This window comes from Panulirus ornatus, chromosome 63 (genome assembly GCF_036320965.1).
Source record: "Panulirus ornatus isolate Po-2019 chromosome 63, ASM3632096v1, whole genome shotgun sequence".
Lineage (NCBI taxonomy): Eukaryota > Metazoa > Arthropoda > Malacostraca > Decapoda > Palinuridae > Panulirus > Panulirus ornatus.
The window spans coordinates 9,053,522-9,076,244 of record NC_092286.1 but is presented as its reverse complement, the minus strand read 5'-3'; the positions used below and the strand labels follow the sequence as shown (position 1 = coordinate 9,076,244).

Below are 22,723 nucleotides of genomic sequence, written 5' to 3'. Positions count from 1 at the left end.
TTGTTACACCCATGTAATCTATATTAGGAATAGCATTTGCCATGATGCAATAACTTTAGGTCTGTAATATTTTGAAGTAAATAAAATCAAGGTTCCACCGCACAATTCTCGGGAAAGAAAGGATATGCAATTCAGGCTCTTTGAGGCGAGTATAATGAATCTCCAGGCACCAGTCTCTTAGCACTGAAGTAAAAGTAATTGATTTGCCATACAATTTAAAATACGAGTAGAATATGAACACATTCCAATGATATACGATATGAATATTTTGCCCAAATTTTAATAACATTAATAGATTAAATATCCATAAAACGTAAGATTTGTATTCAAATCCATATTTGTAGTGACCGAGAAATAGAGAACATAATTTTATATAAAAGAAATAGAACTTCTTACTCTCCTGATTTCTTTACTGGCAGCTTGCCCCTCACCTTCGTTTGTTGTCATTGCTTCAAAACATATGAACTGTCTAGTGTTTATAGTGTGCTACAATGTGAAATAATGCAAAGTTCTCGTATTAAGTGCCTGGTGAACGAGAGGATGATATCACAATAAGAGTAACTTAAAGCTTCCGCTTTATACATCAAAATGGAAGACGTAGAACTGGTCAGGTAATCTGTAATCTTAAGATCAGGGGGGTCCATTTGAATTGAAAAGGTTTAAATCGTCAGCACCTTTGCTTATATCAATTTACTTTGGTAATGGCTTGGTTGTATCAGTGGTACACTTTTCACCAACTGTATGTCACTGGTAGATGCTTGAGTATGCATACTATGTATCCTCTAACTAGGGGGCACATGCCTGAGTAACTCTTTGGCAGCTGTAGCCGTCTGTCAAACGAGGGCATGCCAATATTTTAACAATAGGGAGAAAGAGTACTCTTGATTCCAAGTGTTGTATTAGGTTTATTGTACCGATATTTTGGCATGTAGGTCAAACAGTATTATGATCTAATTGGTTACTTATCACATTACTACTGTATGTGTCAGCATGGTTGCTAGAGGTGGGTAGGTGAATTTTTCGTGGGAGTTGATGTTTTACTATTAATCAAACTTTAGTCAACTTTACATATTCCCAGAATTTCGTAACCCTCAGCACAGTTGTCTTATTTGGTCGTGTAGAATACCACTTTCATTCTTTTTTCCAAAACAGTACACTACCACTGTAGGACTCTCGGTATCCAAAGCTAGTTTTGGTACATAAATAAATTGATAATTAATCCAAAGAGAATTATGATATTGAGTTTCCTCTGAAAAATTAGAATTTAAAGGTCCAGCAGAAGTTTCAGAGGAGAGATGGGCATATTTGAAGATGCCCATCTGGCATCCATGCTTTTTGTTTTGTATTTTTGAATTATTAGTTATATCTGGGTTATGTTAGGATAGGCTTGGGTTGGGACCCCATGAGAGAGAAAGCTCTCCTGTTAAGGGGTTATGTTTTGTTGATTGGATTTACTGTTTTAACCTGATAGCTTCCCTGCAATTCAGTGTGAGAGTTATCTCTCAGCAGCTTCTCCTGGGCTTAGTTTGATTTTGCTGTGAAAAGACAGCATCATTATTTCCTTTCTTCTTTTATGGTAATTTGTTCAGTAGTTGATATATCCAACAACTTTTTATCTTTACAGTAAGTTGAAAAAAATTATGATATGGTTGCATTGCTGAAGTAAATGTTAAGAATTTTTTAAAAATTTATTGAGATTCATGTAAAAATTTATTCTGATGAGTAAGGAGATGAATTTTGATTTCACCGAGTCCAACAGTTGTAGTTAGAAATCTCTTATCTGCTGCGAAAGTGTTGGGTTAAAACAGAAACCAATTCTTACCAGACCTCTAATATCCAAACTGTAATAGTACTTTTATTTTAACATGCTTTTTTGATTTGTTAAGTGAGATTGATATATTTATTGTATGTATACAATATATAGAATTATACCTAACAGGTAGTTAGTTGGTGACTAAATGATGATATTGTTTATCTGTTCCTGGTGCTCCCTCATTAAGGCAGAAAACAGTGAACAAGTTAAAAAAAATTAGGATGTATTTAGGAAAAAAACATGATTTGAAAAGAAATTTAGTGAATAAGGATTGGCAAGACATGAATGTTGATACTGATTTTTTTCTCCATCTATCTTTTAAGTTAGGATAAAAGTTCATGACATTCTGTCTTTTAGGCTATTAACATATGCCATTTTTCTGTAGTGGAAAGGCTCTGTGGGGTGTTATATGTGGGACATATGTCTTACCATCGGATGAAGTCGTTGGTGCAGAACTACAGTTGGCATCCCCGCACTTGCGTATTGGTTTAGCCGCATATACGAAACCCAGTGGTGACCATTATCAGACATGGGCACAGACTTCAGAAGCCACAAAGGCAGAAAAAGATTTCGTAAAGAAGCTTTCACAGCTACTGGTCAGTACAATTTTTTAGTTCAGATTTTTGTGTTTTGAATATGTCAGTTTTTTGTTAGACATTTTTCTTGTTCATTTATTTCTAAACCAAACTTATGCATTCCATTCTTACTACAATTGGCAGGATCTGTCGGCAACCCATAGTTGGGAGATTTTTCAACTCTTCTTGCTTCATGAATATCGAGGTGCAGATGCATCCTTAACAGAGGTCTTAGCTAGTCAGCGTGATGAAGAGACCTTTATGGCTCAGCTTTGGAGTTTCTATTTGGGTGATCGCTTGCATCTACTTCGCTGTCTGAGACACATTGTTGCAAATACAGCAAACCCTGAGCATCCTTACCAGGTAATTTCAGATTAACCACAATTTACAGTAATGTATTGATAAAAACATGGCATGTTGAACCTTGCCATCCTAAGACCCTTCTTAAGGGGCTTTTTTAGCATCAGAAAGTTGTGTGTTTGTTTAGGTAGGGTGTAGCATTAGGCAGTTGAATTGGTATTCAGTGTCTTCAATACAGAAGTTGCATCTTGGGTGTGTGAAGTTCTTTTGAACCGATGTTTGTAACATTGAAGAGATGGGTATGTGTGACTTGTTAGTAGAGTGCAGTTTCAGATGGATATATGTCTAGTGGAATGAAGTTTAGTTTGAGTATGAGACGGTCAAGAAGCATTTATTGGGCTATTTTGGTTTTAATGTGTTTTGTTATGATGGTGTTTTCTGTTAGTATGGGTTACTGAAGTATGAGGCTAGGATGGGCTTTTTATATTTGTGTTGAAGCCAGGTGGATGTTTATGAGGAGAGTGAGAGTGAGCTGATGCTGTTGGATAGCATTAAATGCCAGGCATGTTGAGATAGGATTGTATTAAAGTTACTTTGGTTTGGTGTGCAGGTGTTGAATGATTTTGTTTGTTAAGCAGTCATTGATTGTTCTTAGTGCTCTGTTTTGGGTGGTGTGCATTTTTGTTTGCGTTTTAAAGCATTGGTGAACAGGTAAGCGAGGCATCTTTTAAAGAGAAGCAGATATGTATTGTTTGTAGAAGAGCTAAGGAACTTTTTTTTTTGTATAAAATTGGCCCCAATGAGTGTTCTGAGGAAATATAGTTTGTGTACTCTGTTAAAGTGTTTGATGAGCTGTATTGTGTATTTGTATATTGATTTATCTTAGAAAAATAAAGCAAAGTTTTTGATTTGATAAAGTACCTTTGGTTCTGTATATTTCTTATTGCAGTTCATTAGATTTATTGATATTTAAACATTTACTTGTTTATTGGCATTTTGACATTCAAACAAAAGACTGTGTTCATATGAGTTTTTACTTTCAGAGAATTTTTTTAGGGAATGTATCAGCTGTTTGAAGATTCTGTCATGCTGTCCTGGTCATTAAAGGGAAAGTGGGGGTGTCTTGTGGTTAGGGTGGTGAAGGGACCTTATGTGGGGGTGGTTGGCCCGGGATAGAGATGTGCATTCAGTTACTTTTCTTATGTTATCTTGTCTTGATAATAGAGTGTGTTTTAAAGTTACCTAGGGATATGCTATTTATATTAGCAATTAAGACAGATTCAACAAAATTTTGGAAAGCATAATCCGATGAGGGGTACATTGTTATTGGTTGTTAAGGTCTACAGAGTGTTTGTTTTCTTGCCAGTGGTTAGCAGTGGCATTACTGCAGTCACTTTCGCATAGTGAATGACTTGCCAATAGCATCTCTCAGTTTCTGTTTGTTTGTCTGGCCAGTATGTACATCTTTGCATGCCTTTCATTGAAAGGTATAAACACTCCCAACTGGCAAGAAAGCAATCACCATATAGACTTTAGCAACCCAGGAATCCTTCCTTCTAGTATTGTCACTTCTAAAAGTAGGAAGAGAGGAAGGAGCCTTATAAAAATTTTTCTTTTGTTGAGTCAGGAAAGATGAGTTGGTATGAAAAAGAAATGAAACGTGCTGGCGTATTTGCATTTACCGTCAATCACTGTAGTGTAGTTGATAGATGTAATACTTTCTTGTTTGACAGAATAAAAACTTTTTATTGTTGAATTGAATTCCTTCAGGACAGGCTGTTGAATTTGATCCAACACCTAAACAACGATTCTTTGTGTGACCTTTTTTGTAAGTGTTAGAGGTAACATATTGATTGATAGTTGCTTGATGGATTCCAAAATCAGTTTTGGATGCTTTGTGATGTATTGCAGACTTACAAATGAGATAGTGAAGGATAGGAAAAAAGGATGAATTGATAAGGAATAGTGTTATTTTGAAAATAGCAAGTAGTATATGGGTTAAGAATGGGCAATGAATAGACTGGGAGTGTTAGAAAGATAAGATTTAAAATATTTTTTGGAAACAGTCATTTTACATAACATAGAATGATTATATTCAAATCCTCAAGAGGCTAACTACTATCCATGTTGTACTTTAGATCTAGCTTAGATAACTTTGATGACCATCGTTACAACACAAGGTTATTTGTCGTGAATTTAATTTTATAGTTTGCCCCACTTTTTTTAGTACATTTTGTGAATCTAAATTCCAGAATCTGTTTGATGACTTTATGCACGATGTGCTTGACAAGGATGGTACACTTGGGGACAGTCTGGTGCAGCAAGTGCAGTTGTGCACCAGGATGTGCCCTCCATCCCTTCAGACTCATGGATCGCATTTACCGTCCCATGGACCTCATACTTGGCTTGCCCACCACTTGGCTGAACTGCGGGAAGTATTAGCCATACTCCTGGTCTACTATGGCAGTACTTCTCACTCTCCTACTCCTGACACTTTTAAAAAGCTTTTACAACTGGCACAGGTAAGATGGTTTGTCTCTTGTAATTGATTCCTTCATGAAAACTTATGTAACAGGTGGAAAATGTATTTAGAGAGCTTGCAGTAATTATAATGGAGTTATGAATGTTAGGGAGTGTCGGTTCTTGCCCTCAGATACTGTATTTTTTTTATATTTTGAATTTGGAAAAAGTTCGGTCAGTTTTAACACACTTTATTCATTCTGAAAGTGGTTTGAAAATATTTTACATGTCTAGTCCTTTCACTGTGGCTGGGTTTCATCAAGTCACTTTATTTTATATACTTATTTTTCTCATTTTGATGTACTACTCACAGATTTAGAGTAGTTTTTTCTCCACTTCTTAGTAAGCCAGAGTGAAATCAAAGGTGTTCCATTTCATTTATATTCTCCAGGCTTGGACCTGAGTCTGGCTGCTGCTTCCCAAAGTCTCTGTATGGAAACGAGCCATACAAAGGCTGACAATTGTGATACCTCTTTTTCCCCTCAAACAGCAAAACTGTGGTACACTTTTCTTTCTTTCTCTCATCTTCCCCTCTTCCTGTAACCTTTGTTCATTTAAGAGACCATCCCTACAAGTACTAGAGAAGCTCTTATTACTTTCTTCCTTTTTTCTTAACCAATTTTTCTCTCCTCCAAGATGTTCATGATTGGAGCATGTTTGCCTTTGCCATGTTGTTCATTGTATTAAGACACATAATGCTTGAAAGTATAAACAGTTTCAAGGGGTACTATCATCTGTTAGAGCCATGACTTTTATATTTATTTGGTTTCAGTTACATGTTATTTTACAGGGAGGTGGTCTAGGTGGACGACATGAGATTCAAGAAGGTTTACGAGATAGTCATGGTTCCTTGGTGGAGGCCCTGGATGCCACACACATGCTTCTTCTTATCCTTGCTATAAATGCGGACTCTCCTACTAGGTTAGTACAGGCAAATACCTAAATTTATTTTTTATTTCATTTATAGTTATCCCTGGACCTCTTTCAGTTAAAGGAGTCCTGGTGTTACTCAGAACCTCTTTCTAGAGTCAGCCTAAGTCTGCATTACTTCCAGCAGCAAGGAAATGTGGACAACTTTGGTGTGAGCAATTCTTTGATGAGACTGCACTTCCATTGTGACAGCCTTGCCTAGGGTAACATTTCACCCATGGTGTAAGCTCATGCAGACAGAGTCTGGTAACACCCTTATTTATATATAGAGGGAGACCGAATTTGGAGATGAAAGGATGGAGTGATAAAGTGATGAGTGATAAACATGTAGGAAGTGTGTAAGGTGTGCATTGGATAGATTGAATTGGAGCACTGTGGTTTACATGGGATGATGTACTGAAGCAGGGCATATAAATCATAAAGGGGAAACCACATAAGGGTGTAGGATGTAGTTGTGGATATGAGGCTGTGGTTTCAGGGCATTAATCATGACAGCTTGGGATTGGATGTGAGCAAATGGGGCTATTTCTTTTTCTGTTTCCAGTTGCTACCTTGCTGATAAGGGAAATGATGAACAGGTATGATAAAATGAGGGAGACCAAGTTGGAGTTACAAGAATGAGTGGAAAAAGGTTTTGAGTTAGGTTCTGAATATGCAGGAGGGTGTATGGCATGCACAGGATAGAGTGATTTGGAGCAGTTTGGTATACAAGGGGTGACTTCTTGTCAGTAGACTGAAAAAATTTCAATGTTTTCAAGAAAGAATTAAGGTACATTTATAAAAAGTATTGGTCTCTCCAGTTTTTGATTACTCACTCATCCTTGTGCAGTCATTCAAAGACCAACATCCTTCATTTTATCTTTCTTTTCTCTCTTACTTGTGAGTTAGTCACCTTGCCTGATACAAGTTTTTGCATTCATCAAGATTCCAAAGTATATTTGATTTGTAGTTTGAAAAAAGAAATATTATTTTTCCAAGCTGTTTAGGAATGTTGTAGGGGTAGTTAGTGGTGAGTATGAGGGTGAGAGCTAAGGAAGGGGTAGCACTGTTGGTGAAGAAGGAATTGTAGGAGAGTGTGAAAGAGTCAAAGGAGGTGAGCCCCTGACAGAAGCAGGTAAAAATGTGGATGATCATTAATGATGGTAGTGAGAGGAGTCAGAATGAAAGGAATCTATTTTAGGAGGAACTAAGTGCTTATTTAGTTTTGATTGAAGGGACTGAATCTTGATGCTGTGGGATCTGAATGAAGAGTGGGTAATGTGGTGGTTGGTATATCTTGGGGGCATGGTGTGCCCATTGTAAGTGAAAATTGGAAAGAGTTTGTCGTCTTCTGAAAGAGGAACGGTGGTTGGGAATACTTGGCTTGGAAGAAGTGCATACATAAGTGTATGTGTATGAGTAGGGTTTGTGGTCAGTGGACATTATTGGATTACAAGTATGTGCAAATTGACAGGTATGGCTAGGTGGGGAGAGGTAGATGGGAACATGTCAGTATGGTGTCAGGTGGAATGTCAGATCTGTTCTTGTTGGAGTTGAGTGTGAAAGTCTGTAGTAGCTTTAGGAAAAGAGGAAATAACATAGGTGCAAAAGAAGTTATGAAAGAGAGTGAGCTTGGAAAAGAAGCCAGTGTGAAAGATAACTGTGAAAGATTTCCACAAGTATCTGTGACTGACCAGTGTATTTCAGATTATTTGTGAGTGAATTTTGCCTTTTGATTTATCTATTAAAGAAGAGAAACAACTCCCAGTTGTATTTACGTAGAAAAACAATTAGTAAAAAGAATGAAGGTTGCCAGCTTCAACAAGATTACAGGAGAAGGGAAGTTATATTATTAGGATTATTATATAGATGTAGGACCCCTTCTTTAGGGGCTCCTTCAGCTTCAAGGCTGCACTACAATCTGTAGCATGGAAGGGTGGATTCCTTTGGATTGGAAAGTTCTTCACCAACAATGTTGCCTTACAGGTGACTTTTCACTTGTGGTAAAATCACAACCAGGCTGAGTCTGGCAACACTGGGAGATGAAATGTAAGTAGAGAAATGGTAAGGTAGAGGAATGGAAAGAGTTGTAGGATGGGGTGGAGAATATTTGACAGCATCAGAAGCACTAGTGGAAGCACTGACAAAGGAAAGCACTAACCATAGGATGAAATGCTTTTCTTATATACTAAGAGAAATAGATTTGTTCATATATTTTGTTTATAAACTTGCAACAATATATTTTTGCTTTTACTTGAGGAAGTGCTTTTATATGAATGAATAAGGTGTTTGTTTGCATATCAAGCTTCATTTAATGATTCAGTCTTTTATGTTATTTGAAAGTATACCCATCCCATACTTCATGTGGGATCACTGTATGAGATATTACTATTGAGTGAGGAACCTACTTCTACCAGTCTCTTTTTATGCTATCAATATTTGCTTTGTGAGGGTATGCGAAAACTTCATTGAGGGTTGGTTGGTGGAGTAAGCATAAGTCTTGGTTTTATTGGTTTGCTATGAGGAGTTTCCCTTTTCAAGATTTTTCCAGAAAATAACTCCTGCATAAAACGAGTGATGGGTGTAAGTGCAAATAAGAGTGAGACACTAGTTTTTTAAAAGAAATGGTCAGATTGTAAGACCAGGTTGCATATGAAGAAGTGGAACTTGTGGAGGAGTTTTGATATTTGGAAGTGAAATTTAGTAAGAATGGTATTGGGAAATCTGAAGTTGAAAGTAGTCATGCAGTGAAAGAGAACTAGGGGTGTACTGAGACTTTACTGTAGGAAAAAAATATGAATAAAGACTGTCTTAGAAGCTTGCACAAAGAAGTACTGATCCCATTGTTCTTGTATGGATGGGCAACCCATAGGTCAAAGATAGGATCATTAAAGATGGATACTTTGTTTTGTATTGTTAGAATTAGGAGGATGGATAGATTGGAGTTGTGAGAAGGGTGAGTGGTGTGAAAAAGCCAATACACAAGTGCATGGGTGTCAGAATTTAAGGATGGTATTGTCGTATAGAATGCATGGCACGTAATAGTCTGGTCAAGAGGATGTGCATATTCTAGTCCAGTAGAAGAGGTGGCCATGGGAAAGATGAATAATGTTGATTAGAAATTAGATTAGGGCTAGGGTTGTTTCAGTTGAAAATGTTTGAAGATTGACTGTGGAATGAATGAATGCAAAGAAAGCAATTTGTGTATGAAAGTGGTTTGGAGACAACTGTTTGAATTGACAAATCAGCATTTTATGTGAAGTGGAAAAGAAGCTCTTTTATAGTTGCAGAATTTCATGTTTCATTATAACATAGTAGATATAAATTGATAAGGTAAAAAGATAGGGAATGTGATATTTTAGGGGCCGTGTACTTGATTTACCCCAGATTGGGATTGGAGTAATGGTGGTAGATAGATAGTGAGTTGGAAACAAAATTGTTTATTTTGAGAATACAAATGGAGATCAGGATAACTATGTTAGCCCCATGTTACAGTGGTCATAGCCTCTGTGATAGTGGATGGGTGACCAAGTTAGATCCCATCATGGCAGGTCTGGGAGCACGAACTCCCCACCTAGCTCCATTGTTAGCCTGGGCCGTGCTGCAGTTACGGGCAAATGGTGGAACTGCCACATCCAGTCCCAAGATATATCACAAACTTGCTCATCGTGCACTACATGGAAATGTGTTTGGCTATCTTCAGACAGCTTTGAATAATACAGCAATACAGGTAAGTTGAGATGAAGTAAAATGTTTGGACTGTGATTTTTGTGTTAAATCAGTGGAATTTTCTTTGGAAATTTTACATTTCATGGGAAGCATCATATGATAAGTGGTTTCATTTAATTCATTGAATTAAAATTGATTATATAAATATTTCATTGTACAAAGGCAAAGGGGATAAGAGTGAGTGCTCAAATTACAGAGGTATAAGTTTGTTGAGTATTCCTGGTAAATTATATGGGAGGGTATTGATTGAGAGGGTGAAGGCATGTACAGAGCATCAGATTGGGGAAGAACAGTGCGGTTTCAGAAGTGGTAGAGGATGTGTGGATCAGGTGTTTGCTTTGAAGAATGTATGTGAGAAATACTTAGAAAAGCAAATGGATTTGTATGTAGCATTTATGGATCTGGAGAAGGCATATGATAGAGTTGATAGAGATGCTCTGTGGAAGGTATTAAGAATATATGGTGTGGGAGGCAAGTTGTTAGAAGCAGTGAAAAGTTTTTATCGAGGATGTAAGGCATGTGTACGTGTAGGAAGAGAGGAAAGTGATTGGTTCTCAGTGAATGTAGGTTTGCGGCAGGGGTGTGTGATGTCTCCATGGTTATTTAATTTATTTATGGATGGGGTTGTAAGGGAGGTAAATGCAAGAGTCCTGGAAAGAGGGGCAAGTATGAAGTCTGTTGGGGATGAGAGAGCTTGGGAAGTGAGTCAGTTGTTGTTCGCTGATGATACGGCGCTGGTGGCTGATTCATGTGAGAAACTGCAGAAGCTGGTGACTGAGTTTGGTAAAGTGTGTGGAAGAAGAAAGTTGAGAGTAAATGTGAATAAGAGCAAGGTTATTAGGTACAGTAGGGGTGAGGGTCAAGTCAATTGGGAGGTGAGTTTGAATGGAGAAAAACTGGAGGAAGTGAAGTGTTTTAGATATCTGGGAGTGGATCTGTCAGCGGATGGAACCATGGAAGCGGAAGTGGATCATAGGGTGGGGGAGGGGGCGAAAATTTTGGGAGCCTTGAAAAATGTGTGGAAGTCGAGAACATTATCTCGGAAAGCAAAAATGGGTATGTTTGAGGGAATAGTGGTTCCAACAATGTTGTATGGTTGCGAGGCGTGGGCTATGGATAGAGATGTGCGCAGGAGGATGGATGTGCTGGAAATGAGATGTTTGAGGACAATGTGTGGTGTGAGGTGGTTTGATCGAGTAAGTAACGTAAGGGTAAGAGAGATGTGTGGAAATAAAAAGAGCGTGGTTGAGAGAGCAGAAGAGGGTGTTTTGAAATGGTTTGGGCACATGGAGAGAATGAGTGAGGAGAGATTGACCAAGAGGATATATGTGTCGGAGGTGGAGGGAACGAGGAGAAGAGGGAGACCAAATTGGAGGTGGAAAGATGGAGTGAAAAAGATTTTGTGTGATCGGGGCCTGAACATGCAGGAGGGTGAAAGGAGGGCAAGAAATAGAGTGAATTGGAGTCATGTGGTATACAGGGGTTGACGTGCTGTCAGTGGATTGAAGCAAGGCATGTGAAGCGTCTGGGGTAAACCATGGAAAGCTGTGTAGGTATGTATATTTGCGTGTGTGGACGTGTATATGTACATGTGTATGGGGGGGGGGGGTTGGGCCATTTCTTTCGTCTGTTTCCTTGCGCTACCTCGCAAACGCGGGAGACAGCGACAAAGTATAAAAAAAAAAAAAAAAAAAAAAAATAAATAAATATTTCATGTACTTATGATCTGTGGTGTGACATTGTCTTTTGACTCATTTTGTATGTTCTAACTTCTGTTCACCTTTACAAATTTAGCGTATGATCTTAAAGTTAGTTTATGAGTAGGATGTCTCTTTGACAGAATACTGGTCACTAGCAATTCTTAATGCAACATCTTTTGCATTAAATTTTGTAATAGAGTAGGTAATTGTTCATATGCTCTTTTTGTTGACCTTTAGTATTAGGGCTAAGGACTATAGCTCTGAAAAATTTATTTTCCTCTAGAGCATTTATGTACATACATGTATATGTGGATGGGTTGGGCCATTCCTCGTCTGTTTCCTTGCCCTACCTTGCTAACGCGGGAGACAGCTGTTAAGTATGAAAAAAGAAAAAGAGCTGCATGTGGCTTGATCCATTCTGTGTAAATGGAAATGGTGTTAAAGATATATGTACTTTTTAATGCTTGTTTGCCATTTCCTGTGTCAGTGAGGAAGTGCCAGGAGCAGAAAAAGAAATAACTTGTTTGCTCACATTCACTCTCCAGCTATCATGTATGATGTGATAAGAACCCTCAATCCACAGCAAGCCCCAGGACCTTTCTGTGGTTTCTCCTGACCACTTTATATGTCCTGGTTCAGCCCATTGAGAGCACTCTATCCCCTGTGTACTGCATCTTTCCAAGTTGCTCCATCTCATGCGTACTTTGCACCCTCCTACATATGTAAGATCCAATAATGACAAGCATCTTTCATCCCATGCTTCCATCTCATCTTTTTTTTTTTGTCCCTTCTCTTTTGTTTCTTTCATTCCTGATATATACATTCTACTAGTCAGTCTCTCCATTCATCCTCTCCATAAGTCCAATCATTTCAGCACACCCTGCTCAGCTCTTCTTTAGACTCACTTGTCTTACTTCTGTACCTCTCTCCCACCATGTCATTTCTTATTTGATAAACCTTTCTCACACCACATATTATCTACAGGCATTTAATTTCCCTCACATTCACCCTCTTCTGTGCTTTAAATACACAGGGCTTACAACTTTCATCCATACATCACTGTTGAGATTACTGTACTTATAGTACAGAGGTACAGTAAACCCACTTTGCCTTCATAGACCATGTCTTCTCTTTCTGCACACAGTCTCTTGTATCCAGGGCTTTTGTTTCTTCTTCTGCCTATGGTTCACTTGAGCTTCCCTAGCTCCATTTGCTGCCATACCCACTCTCAGGTATCTAAAACGACCCACTTTCTTCAGGTTCTCTACTGTCAAATTCACAATTAATGTGGTCTCTCTCCTCAGCTGAACCTCATTACCTTCCCTTATTCACAAAAACTTAATTTTCTTCTTTCACATATTCTTCTAAGTTCATACACCAGATTCTGCAATTTCTCACTAGAGTCTTTCACTAGAACTGTGTCATCTGCAATAGCTTCTAACTCGGCTTCCAGGCCTTTCCACTCCTAAGATACCGCAGTGTACCCCTTTCTCTAAAACCTTTGCAGTTACCTCTTGCACTACCCCATCCATGAATAGATTAAACAGCCATGTTCACATCACGCAGTTGACAGACCCATCTTCATCTGGAACCCCTCACCCTTCTTTTCTTCCCGCTTGCATACACACCTTACTCTCATGTTAAAATATTTGTTCTGCCTCAACCAGCTTTTTTCCCATACTGTATTTCACACTGCCTTCCACAAAGCATCTCTGTCAACCCAGTCTTATGCTTTCTTCAAATCCATGAATGTCTTATACAAATCCTTTTCTTACTCTGTTTCTCATGCAAATTCTTAAAAGCAAACACCTGGTCCATTCATTCTCTACCACTCCCAAACCCACATTGCTCCTCTTCAGTCTGTTGCTCTGCGCATGCTATTACCATCTCAATCACCGCTTTCCCATGCTGCTCACCATATATACTCAGTAGACTTTTTATATTATTATTTTTATTATACTTTGTCGCTGTCTCCCGCGTTTGCGAGGTAGCGCAAGGAAACAGACGAAAGAAATGGCCCAACCCCCCCCCATACACATGTATATACATACGTCCACACACGCAAATATACATACCTACACAGCTTTCCATGGTTTACCCCAGACGCTTCACATGCCTTGCTTCAATCCACTGACAGCACGTCAACCCCGGTATACCACATCGCTCCAATTCACTCTATTCCTTGCCCTCCTTTCACCCTCCTGCATGTTCAGGCCCCGATCACACAAAATCTTTTTCACTCCATCTTTCCACCTCCAATTTGGTCTCCCTCTTCTCCTTGTTCCCTCCACCTCCGACACATATATCCTCTTGGTCAATCTTTCCTCACTCATTCTCTCCATGTGCCCAAACCATTTCAAAACACCCTCTTCTGCTCTCTCAACCACGCTCTTTTTATTTCCACACATCTCTCTTACCCTTACGTTACTTACTCGATCAAACCACCTCACACCACACATTGTCCTCAAACATCTCATTTCCAGCACATCCATCCTCCTGCGCACATCTCTATCCATAGCCCACGCCTCGCAACCATACAACATTGTTGGAACCACTATTCCTTCAAACATACCCATTTTTGCTTTCCGAGATAATGTTCTCGACTTCCACACATTTTTCAAGGCTCCCAAAATTTTCGCCCCCTCCCCCACCCTATGATCCACTTCCGCTTCCATGGTTCCATCCGCTGCCAGATCCACTCCCAGATATCTAAAACACTTCACTTCCTCCAGTTTTTCTCCATTCAAACTCACCTCCCAATTGACTTGACCCTCACCCCTACTGTACCTAATAACCTTGCTCAACAAACTTATACCTCTGTAATTTGAGCACTCACTCTTATCCCCTTTGCCTTTGTACAATGGCACTATGCACGCATTCCGCCAATCCTCAGGCACCTCACCATGAGTCATACATACATTAAATAACCTTACCAACCAGTCAACAATACAGTCACCCCCTTTTTTAATAAATTCCACTGCAATACCATCCAAACCTGCTGCCTTGCCGGCTTTCATCTTCCGCAAAGCTTTCACTACCTCTTCTCTGTTTACCAAATCATTTTCCCTAACCCTCTCACTTTGCACACCACCTCGACCAAAACACCCTATATCTGCCACTCTATCATCAAACTCATTCAACAAACCTTCAAAATACTCACTCCATCTCCTTCTCACATCACCACTACTTGTTATCACCTCCCCATTTGCGCCCTTCACTGAAGTTCCCATTTGCTCCCTTGTCTTACGCACTTTATTTACCTCCTTCCAGAACATCTTTTTATTCTCCCTAAAATTTAATGATACTCTCTCTCAGTAGACTTATATGTCTGTAATTCAGACATTTGATATGGTATCCCTTGACTTTATAAGGTGGCACTATACTGGCATTCTGCCAGGCCTCTGGTACCTCATCTTGAATGATACATACACTGAATATCCTGACTAACCATTTAGCTGCACTGTTATCACCTTTCTTGAGAAACTCAACTGCAATTCTATTCTCTCTCGCTGTTTTGCCTCAATTCATCTTACACAAGGCTTTCACCACTGCTTGTTTTACCAAACCATTTGTCAGTAGATGTGAATAATTTTTCTTTATGCTTATTAGATTCTCCTACCTCAGTAAGGTAATTTTAGGAACAAATGAACAGTGGCCTCATTTGCACACATCCATTCTCTTGCTGCCATGTTTAATGTAGTAAAACCAATATGTTATAATTTAGTATTGGCAGGGAAGGAGTGTGAGTGATTGGGAAGTGTACAAAAGAAAGTGGCAGGTCAAGAGGAAGGTTCAGGATTTGAAAAAGGCAGATGAGATTGAGGTTGTTAGAATGTTTTTGAACTTCAGAGAGGAGAAAATGTTTTGGGAGACAGTGAATTGTATTAGAATAAGAAGCTGAATGGCAGTGACAGTGAGGGAAGAAGAGGGAAAGTGGAAACAGGAAAAAAGAGTTTAAAAAGGATTGAATGAGTACTTTGATGGAATTGAATGTGTTGATTGATAGGCTCATAGATATTGCGTGCTTAGGATGAGGTGGTATGTGGAATGAGAGAGTTGAAGGGAATGGTTTGGTGAAAAGAGGTTGTTGAAGCTTTGATAAAATGAAATGTGCGAAATTGGCTGGAGTGGATAAGGTTCCAGTTGAATTTCTCAAGAAAGGGGATGACCATTTTCTGATTGGTTGGTCATGCTTTTCATTGCATGTATGGCCCATGTTGAGGTGCCTAAAGACTGGCAGAATGCATGAATGGTGGGCGTCCTTTTCATATAAAGAAAAGGGGAAAAAAATCATACTTGATTCATCTCATTGAATTGGAATGGAGTGATGTTAATAGAATATAGACTTATAAATGGTTTGGTCACATGGAGAGAATGAGTGAGGAAAGATTGACCAAGAGGATATATGTGTCAGAGGTGGAGGGAATGAGGAGAAGTGGGAGACCAAATTGGAGGTGGAAAGATGGAGTGAAAAAGATTTTGAGTGATCGGGGCTTGAACATGCAGGAGGGTGAAAGGCGTGCAAGGAATAGAGTGAATTGGAACGATGTGGTATACCGGGGTCGACGTGCTGTCAGTGGATTGAACCAGGGCATGTGAAGCGTCTGGGGTAAACCATGGAAAGTTCTGTGGGGCCTGGATGTGGAAGGGGAGCTGTGGTTTCGATGCATTATTACATGACAGCTAGAGACTGAGTGTGAACAAATGGGGCCTTTGTTGTCTTTTCCTAGCACTACCTCACACACATGAGGGGGGAGGAGGTTGTTATTCCCTGTGTGGCGGGGTGATGATGGGAATGAATAAAGGTAGACTATGCATTATGTACATGTGTATATATGTATATGTCTGTGTGTGTGTATATATGTATATATATGTATACTTTGAGATGTATAGGTATGTATATTTGCGTGTGTGGACGTGTATGTATATACATGTGTATGTGGGTGGGTTGGGCCATTCTTTCGTCTGTTTCCTTGCGCTGCCTCGCTAACGAGGGAGACAGCGACAAAGCAAAATAAATAAAAATATAGTTCTTTTTCATTTCTGGTTGTGTCAAGTAAGCTGATTCATTTGTTCATTGAAGGAGACCAATATAGATATTTTGTGGATGATATCATTATAAATGTTAACGTACCTAATGCTTATTGTGTATCTGTATATTCTTATTTGGCGGCTTACCTGATTCTTTTTATCTGTGTACTTTCATTTGGTTAGGGAGATGAATTGCTTCTGCGTCTTGCATCATCAGTAGTGTATTCATTGGTATGTGCGGCAGCTGGCTCTCTTGACCTAGATCGTATGGGCTGCTTACCAATTTTGAATTCTTTGGCCAAGCCATGTCTAGCCCAGGTTCCCCCAGCACATCTCTTTTGGGCAGAAGAAGGTGGGTGATGATTAGCATACATTATAATTATAGTCTTAGATTTCTTAGCCTTTGTCATCAAGGCTGGTTAGATGCTGGTGTTTTGGCAAAGTTATCCATCTCTCATTAGTTGAAGCCTGATTTATGTGGTCCCAAGTGGAGGATATTTAATTATACCTTCAAATGGAAGCAAAGACCATAGTTTATCAAATTCGATTTTTTTCTTTTTCTTTCTTATTTCCTAATGCTGGTTCAGGGAAATTTAACCAGTAACATCAATAATTACCCCTACTAAGAAAACTGTGAAACCATGTACATGGGCAGAATATGGGTTAAGGAGCAATATGTGCTTGAGAAAGTAATATCAGAATTTTCAAAACTTGTATTGCGTTAAAGTACACTTTGCTTATTTTTCTCTGTGAATTTATGTTCTTTACATTGATGTTGTATTCTCTTCTTTTTTTATCATGAAATTTATCTGCATTGTATATTATCCAGTTCATCTTCAGGAGATTTTTTTGATGAATATCTGATGAATAATTGAATATTTCAGGTGGGGGAGCTGGTCTCCTCTTACCCCAGGCATTAGAGGTGTTCCCACATGATGTTGAGCCACTGCTGTCACTCACTACTGCTCTGGCTCAAGCAAATCCTGAGAGTTGCCACAAGGTTGGGTCCATATTTACATAAGTACTGATGGTTATGAAATTAGAGTACTTGGAGTATGTTTTTTCACTGTTGCCCTTGCTAGTAAACAAGTTGTGAGATTTTGCATGTTGATTTTTAACATTTAGATCATGTAATAGATCAGAATTTTCCCTAGTTAGTATCGGAGATATTAAGTGAAAGAAATTCAGTTTGGAAAATTGGGATGCATTAAGGGAAAGGGAATGGTGGAGACTATTGTTATCAGAGATGCCATTGTATGTTTAAGATTACTCAGTGATGGAGATGTACAGAAAGGGAAGTCTTTAGAATTCTTTGTGTGTTCTAACCCTTTTTTATGGAATTAGTTTATTGCATGTGAATTATTAGATTCTCTGGTACCACATACACATACGGCCTAAGATTCATTTTTGAAATGTTTCATGGTGGCATATAAACATGATCTGTTGTTTGAGATTTGAGAGTACCACACTTTTTCGTGTGTTTGAGAGTATGATATTTTGTTAGCCATTGCATTTTAGAATGGTATGATCATCATTTTGAATGATATTCAAGAGTTATTACCATTTTAACATTCTGAGATTTAATGCCACTTTTCCTCCTTGTGTATGTGAGAATTGATCTTGAGGGAAAGGAAGAAAGTTGTTTTTAAAGTTTCTTTATTACTCAATAATTTCAGGTAATTGAACTCCTTAGTGAACTTCCAAGTATTACATGGGTTGTCTCTGGAACCGAATCCCACAGTCTAAAAGTGCGAGGTAGTGAGTGCTTTACTACAGCTCCATTGCACTTAATGCCAACAGTGACTGTACCAGCACACACATCTGGGATACTGCTGTCTGCTAGTCCACTGGTTGTGACTTGGCAAATGCCTACCAATGCCTGGCAAGCTCTTCTTGCCATTATGAAGATACTTGATTATGAGGCAAGTTTCTACATGTACATGTAGTAGATGTTTTATTTAATCTTGCCTGATGACTTTCATGATTATTATGCTGTTGAGGAATAAGTTAACTCATACATTTATCTGGCTGCTTGAGAATAGTGCCTTAGTACTTAGATATGGATGACCTTGTAAATGTATGTTGTCTGATGTGAATGAAAAAGATTTTGTTGCAATGTGATAATTGATTATCTGTTAATGATATAGTCTGGTATGTTTGAAACAGAGTGGAATATAAGTAATCATCAGACATGAAATCAAAGTTCCTAACAGAATGGTTGACTCAAGAAGCCATTGATTTGAGTTTAATAGTTAAGAACCAAGTTGAATTTCACTGCCTCAAGCAACTACTACTTAGTTCCCACAGCAGTTAGATGAAACCATAGAACTATCCTGTGGGGCTTGGCTTTGAATTATGGGCTCTGGTTTTTGTTCATAATAGATAACTACTAGAAAGTGGCTGTAAGCAAAGAAGTCCTCGGATTTGTCTGTTCTTGGTATGACTAGGCCAGTTAAGAACTGATGAACAGTTGTGAAAAAAGTAAGAAACCCTGCTGTAAGTATGGAAGTTAATGTTTCACTTTTAACACACTAGCCAAGGGTTAAGGATGTGTAAAGTGCCTTGAGAGGCTGTGTGTGCGTCATACACCCCATAGAATTGGGAGTGGATTTACTGGTGAGTAATAGTTTTACAGAAAGTTTTTTCTTTTTGTATAAGTTCATTATCCTATTTCATGGACATACATCAATGGAGGGAGTACATGTTCTGATTTTCTAGTCCTTGCTGCATACATGATATTAGGCATATGAAATGTTTTGCAGTACAAGTTGAAGCTCTTTAATCTGGCAACCTTGGGACACAACCATTGCCAGACCACAGAAAATGACAGAAAAAAGAAATTGACCCCTAAAGGAACCCCCTATGTAGTGGCATATCTAGGGTATGGCAGGTAGTGCAGGTGCTCTGGGTGCCATTCAACAGGTTTGTTTTTTGACATATGCTACTCGATTGACATTTTCAATGGTTTAGTTTTGTAAGATAAAAAAGAAACTCGCCTACTTTTCATTTATAGTAATATTTTGCTACTGTTAGTTGCATTACTGCTTCTGTGTAACAAATTTGATCAAATAAGTCTTTAACTTTAAGTTTTTAAGAGTTTATGAAAATATAAGTTTGGCCTGACTCTTCTACAGTTTATAGTTATATACATCCACTGTATGTACATTTTTAATCAAGCTAGGGGGGCAGTTTCAGTGCTTGCCAAAGGCGCTATTTCCCCTAGATATGCCCCAGAATAGTTAGTGGTATTTTTTAGCTCAAAATACTTTTTGTTTCAAAACTGAAAGATAAGATATTCAAACACTTCTGTGCTTGAAATAATCATAGAAAATATATCATAATACTCTCAGTTACCAATATATACTCATTGAATACGATTTATTGGGGCAGAAATATACCAGAAATTGAAGGTATTTCTAGCTCAAAAAACTTTTTGTTTCAAAATTGAAAGATAAGATATTCAAACACTTCTATACTTGAAATAATCATGGAAAATATATCATAATGCCCTCAGTTACTGATACATTTCAAGTAAATACGATGCAAACGTTCAGAATTTATTTTAGAATTGACTTCATTTAACAGCTTAAATGAATGTCATAAATGCAACTAAACGATATTCTAACACCAGATTTGTATTCAGCATGAAAAATACTTCTAACAATAAGTTTTTAAAGGAAATTTATTTATTGAGAAAAAGGAAAAAAATCAGGGTATTTTTTAGCTTCAGAAACTTTTTGTTTCAACCAACACTTATATACTTGAAATGATAATGGAAAATATATCACAATACTCTTGGTTACCAATACATATTCAGTAGATACGATGCAAAGGATCAGAAAATATTTTAGAATTGACATCATTTAACAGCTTAAATGAATTTTATAAAGGTGACTAAACGATATTCTAACACCAGATTTGTATTCAGCATGAAAAATACTTCTTGTAATGAGTTTTTAAAAGAAATTATTTTTTTTGAGAAAAATGCCAAAAATTAAAGGTAAGATAGTTCAGGGTATTTTTCAGGTCAAAAAATTTTTCTATTCAAAATTGAAAGAAAAGATATTCAAACACTTCTGTACTTGAAATAATAATGGAAAATATTTCATAATACTCTCAGTTACCGATACATACCCAGTAAATACAATGCAAATGATCAGAAAATTTTTTAGAATTGACTGCATTTCACAGCTTATATGAATGTCTTAAAGGCGACTAAACGATATACTAACCAGATTTGTATTCAGCATGAAAAATAGTTCATATAATGAGTTTTTAAGATAAATTAGTTTTTTTTTGACAAAATGCCAAAAATTGAAGGTAATAGTTCAGGGTATTTTTTAGTTCCAAAATCTTTTTGTTTCAAAATTGAATGATAAGATATTCAAACACTTCTATACTTGAACTAATAATGGAAAGTATATCATAAAGCTTTCAGTAACCAATACATACCCAGTAAATACGATGCAAAGGATCAGAAAGTATTTTAGAATTGACTTCATTTAACAGCTTAAATGAATGTCATAAAGGCAACTAAATGGTATTTTAACACCAGATTTGTGTTCAGCATGAAATTTTTTTACGAGTTTTAAAGGAAATCTATTTTTTCTGAGAAAAATACCAAAAATTGAAAGTAATAGTTCAGGGTATTTTACAGCTCTGAAAACTAATGGTATTTTAACACCAGATTTGTATTCAGCATGAAAAATACTTTTGTTTACAAGTTTTTAAAGGAAATCTATTTTCTGAGAAAAATAACAAAAATTGAAAGTAATAGTTCAGGGTATTTTTTAGCTCTAAAAGCTTTTTGTTTCAAAATTGAAAGATAAGATATTCTAACACTTCTATACTTGAAATAATCATGGAAAATAGATCATATTGCTCTCAGTTACTGATTCATTTCAAGTAAATACAATGCAAAGGATCAGAAAATATTTTAGAATTGACTTCATTTAACAGTTTAAATGAATGTCATAAAGGTGACTAAACGATATTATAACACCAGATTTATATTCAGCTTGAAAAATACTTCTTTTTAATGAGTTTTTAAAGGAAATTATTTTTTTGAGAAAAAATATATCGTATTTTTTAGCTCCAAAAACTTTTTGTTTCAAAAATGAAAGATAAGATGTTCAAACACTTCTATACTTGAAATAATATATATATATTTATTTATTTTGCTTTGTCGCTGTCTCCCGCGTGTGCGAGGTAGCGCAAGGAAACAGACGAAAGAAATGGCCCAACCCACCCCCATACACAATGTATATACATACACGTCCACACACACAAATATACATGCCTGTATATCTCAATGTACACATATATATACACACACAGACACATACATATATACCCATGCACACAATTCACACTGTCTGCCCCCACTCACTCCCATCGCCACCTCGCTACACATGGAATACCATCCCCCTCCCCCCTCATGTGTGCGAGGTAGCACTAGGAAAAGACAACAAAGGCCCCATTTGTTCACGCTCAGTCTCTAGCTGTCATGCAATAATGCCCGAAACCACAGCTCCCTTTCCACATCCAGGCCCCACACAACTTTCCATGGTTTACCCCAGACGCTTCACATGCCCTGATTCAATCCACTGACAGCACGTCAACCCCGGTATACCACATCGATCCAGTTCACTCTATTCCTTGCCCTCCTTTCACCCTCCTACATGTTCAGGCCCCGATCACTCAAAATCTTTTTCACTCCATCTTTCCACCTCCAATTTGGTCTCCCACTTCTCGTTCCCTCCACCCCTAACACATATATCCTCTTGGTTAATCTTTCCTCACTCATTCTCTCCATGTTCCCAAACCATTTCAAAACACCCTCTTGTGCTCTCTCAACCATGCTCTTTTTATTTCCACACATCTCTCTTACCCTTACATTACTTACTCGATCAAACCACCTCACACCACACATTGTCCTCAAACATCTCATTTCCAGCACATCCACCCTCCTGCACACAACTCTATCCATAGCCCACGCCTCGCAACCATACAACATTGTTGGAACCACTATTCCTTTAAACATACCCATTTTTGCTTTCCGAGATAATGTTCTTGACTTCCAAACATTCTTCAAGGCTCCCAAGATTTTCGCCCCCTCCCCCACCCTATGATTTACTTCCGCTTCC

At 37.9% G+C, this 22,723-nt stretch overlaps 1 protein-coding gene across 1 annotated transcript in view; it reads left to right on the top strand.

The window, feature by feature from the left end:
- Nucleotides 1-411: 411 nt before the first annotated feature.
- Nucleotides 412-22,723, top strand: part of Nup188 (nuclear pore complex protein Nup188) — a 90,657-nt gene continuing 68,345 nt past the window's right edge. The window contains exons 1-9 of the mRNA XM_071656622.1: nucleotides 412-611; nucleotides 2,199-2,409; nucleotides 2,533-2,751; nucleotides 4,941-5,210; nucleotides 5,999-6,129; nucleotides 9,613-9,847; nucleotides 16,761-16,929; nucleotides 17,462-17,577; nucleotides 18,254-18,499. Of these exons, the coding sequence (XP_071512723.1) occupies nucleotides 589-611; nucleotides 2,199-2,409; nucleotides 2,533-2,751; nucleotides 4,941-5,210; nucleotides 5,999-6,129; nucleotides 9,613-9,847; nucleotides 16,761-16,929; nucleotides 17,462-17,577; nucleotides 18,254-18,499 (1,620 nt within the window). The 5' untranslated portion in view covers nucleotides 412-588. The remainder of the gene's footprint in view (nucleotides 612-2,198; nucleotides 2,410-2,532; nucleotides 2,752-4,940; nucleotides 5,211-5,998; nucleotides 6,130-9,612; nucleotides 9,848-16,760; nucleotides 16,930-17,461; nucleotides 17,578-18,253; nucleotides 18,500-22,723) is intronic.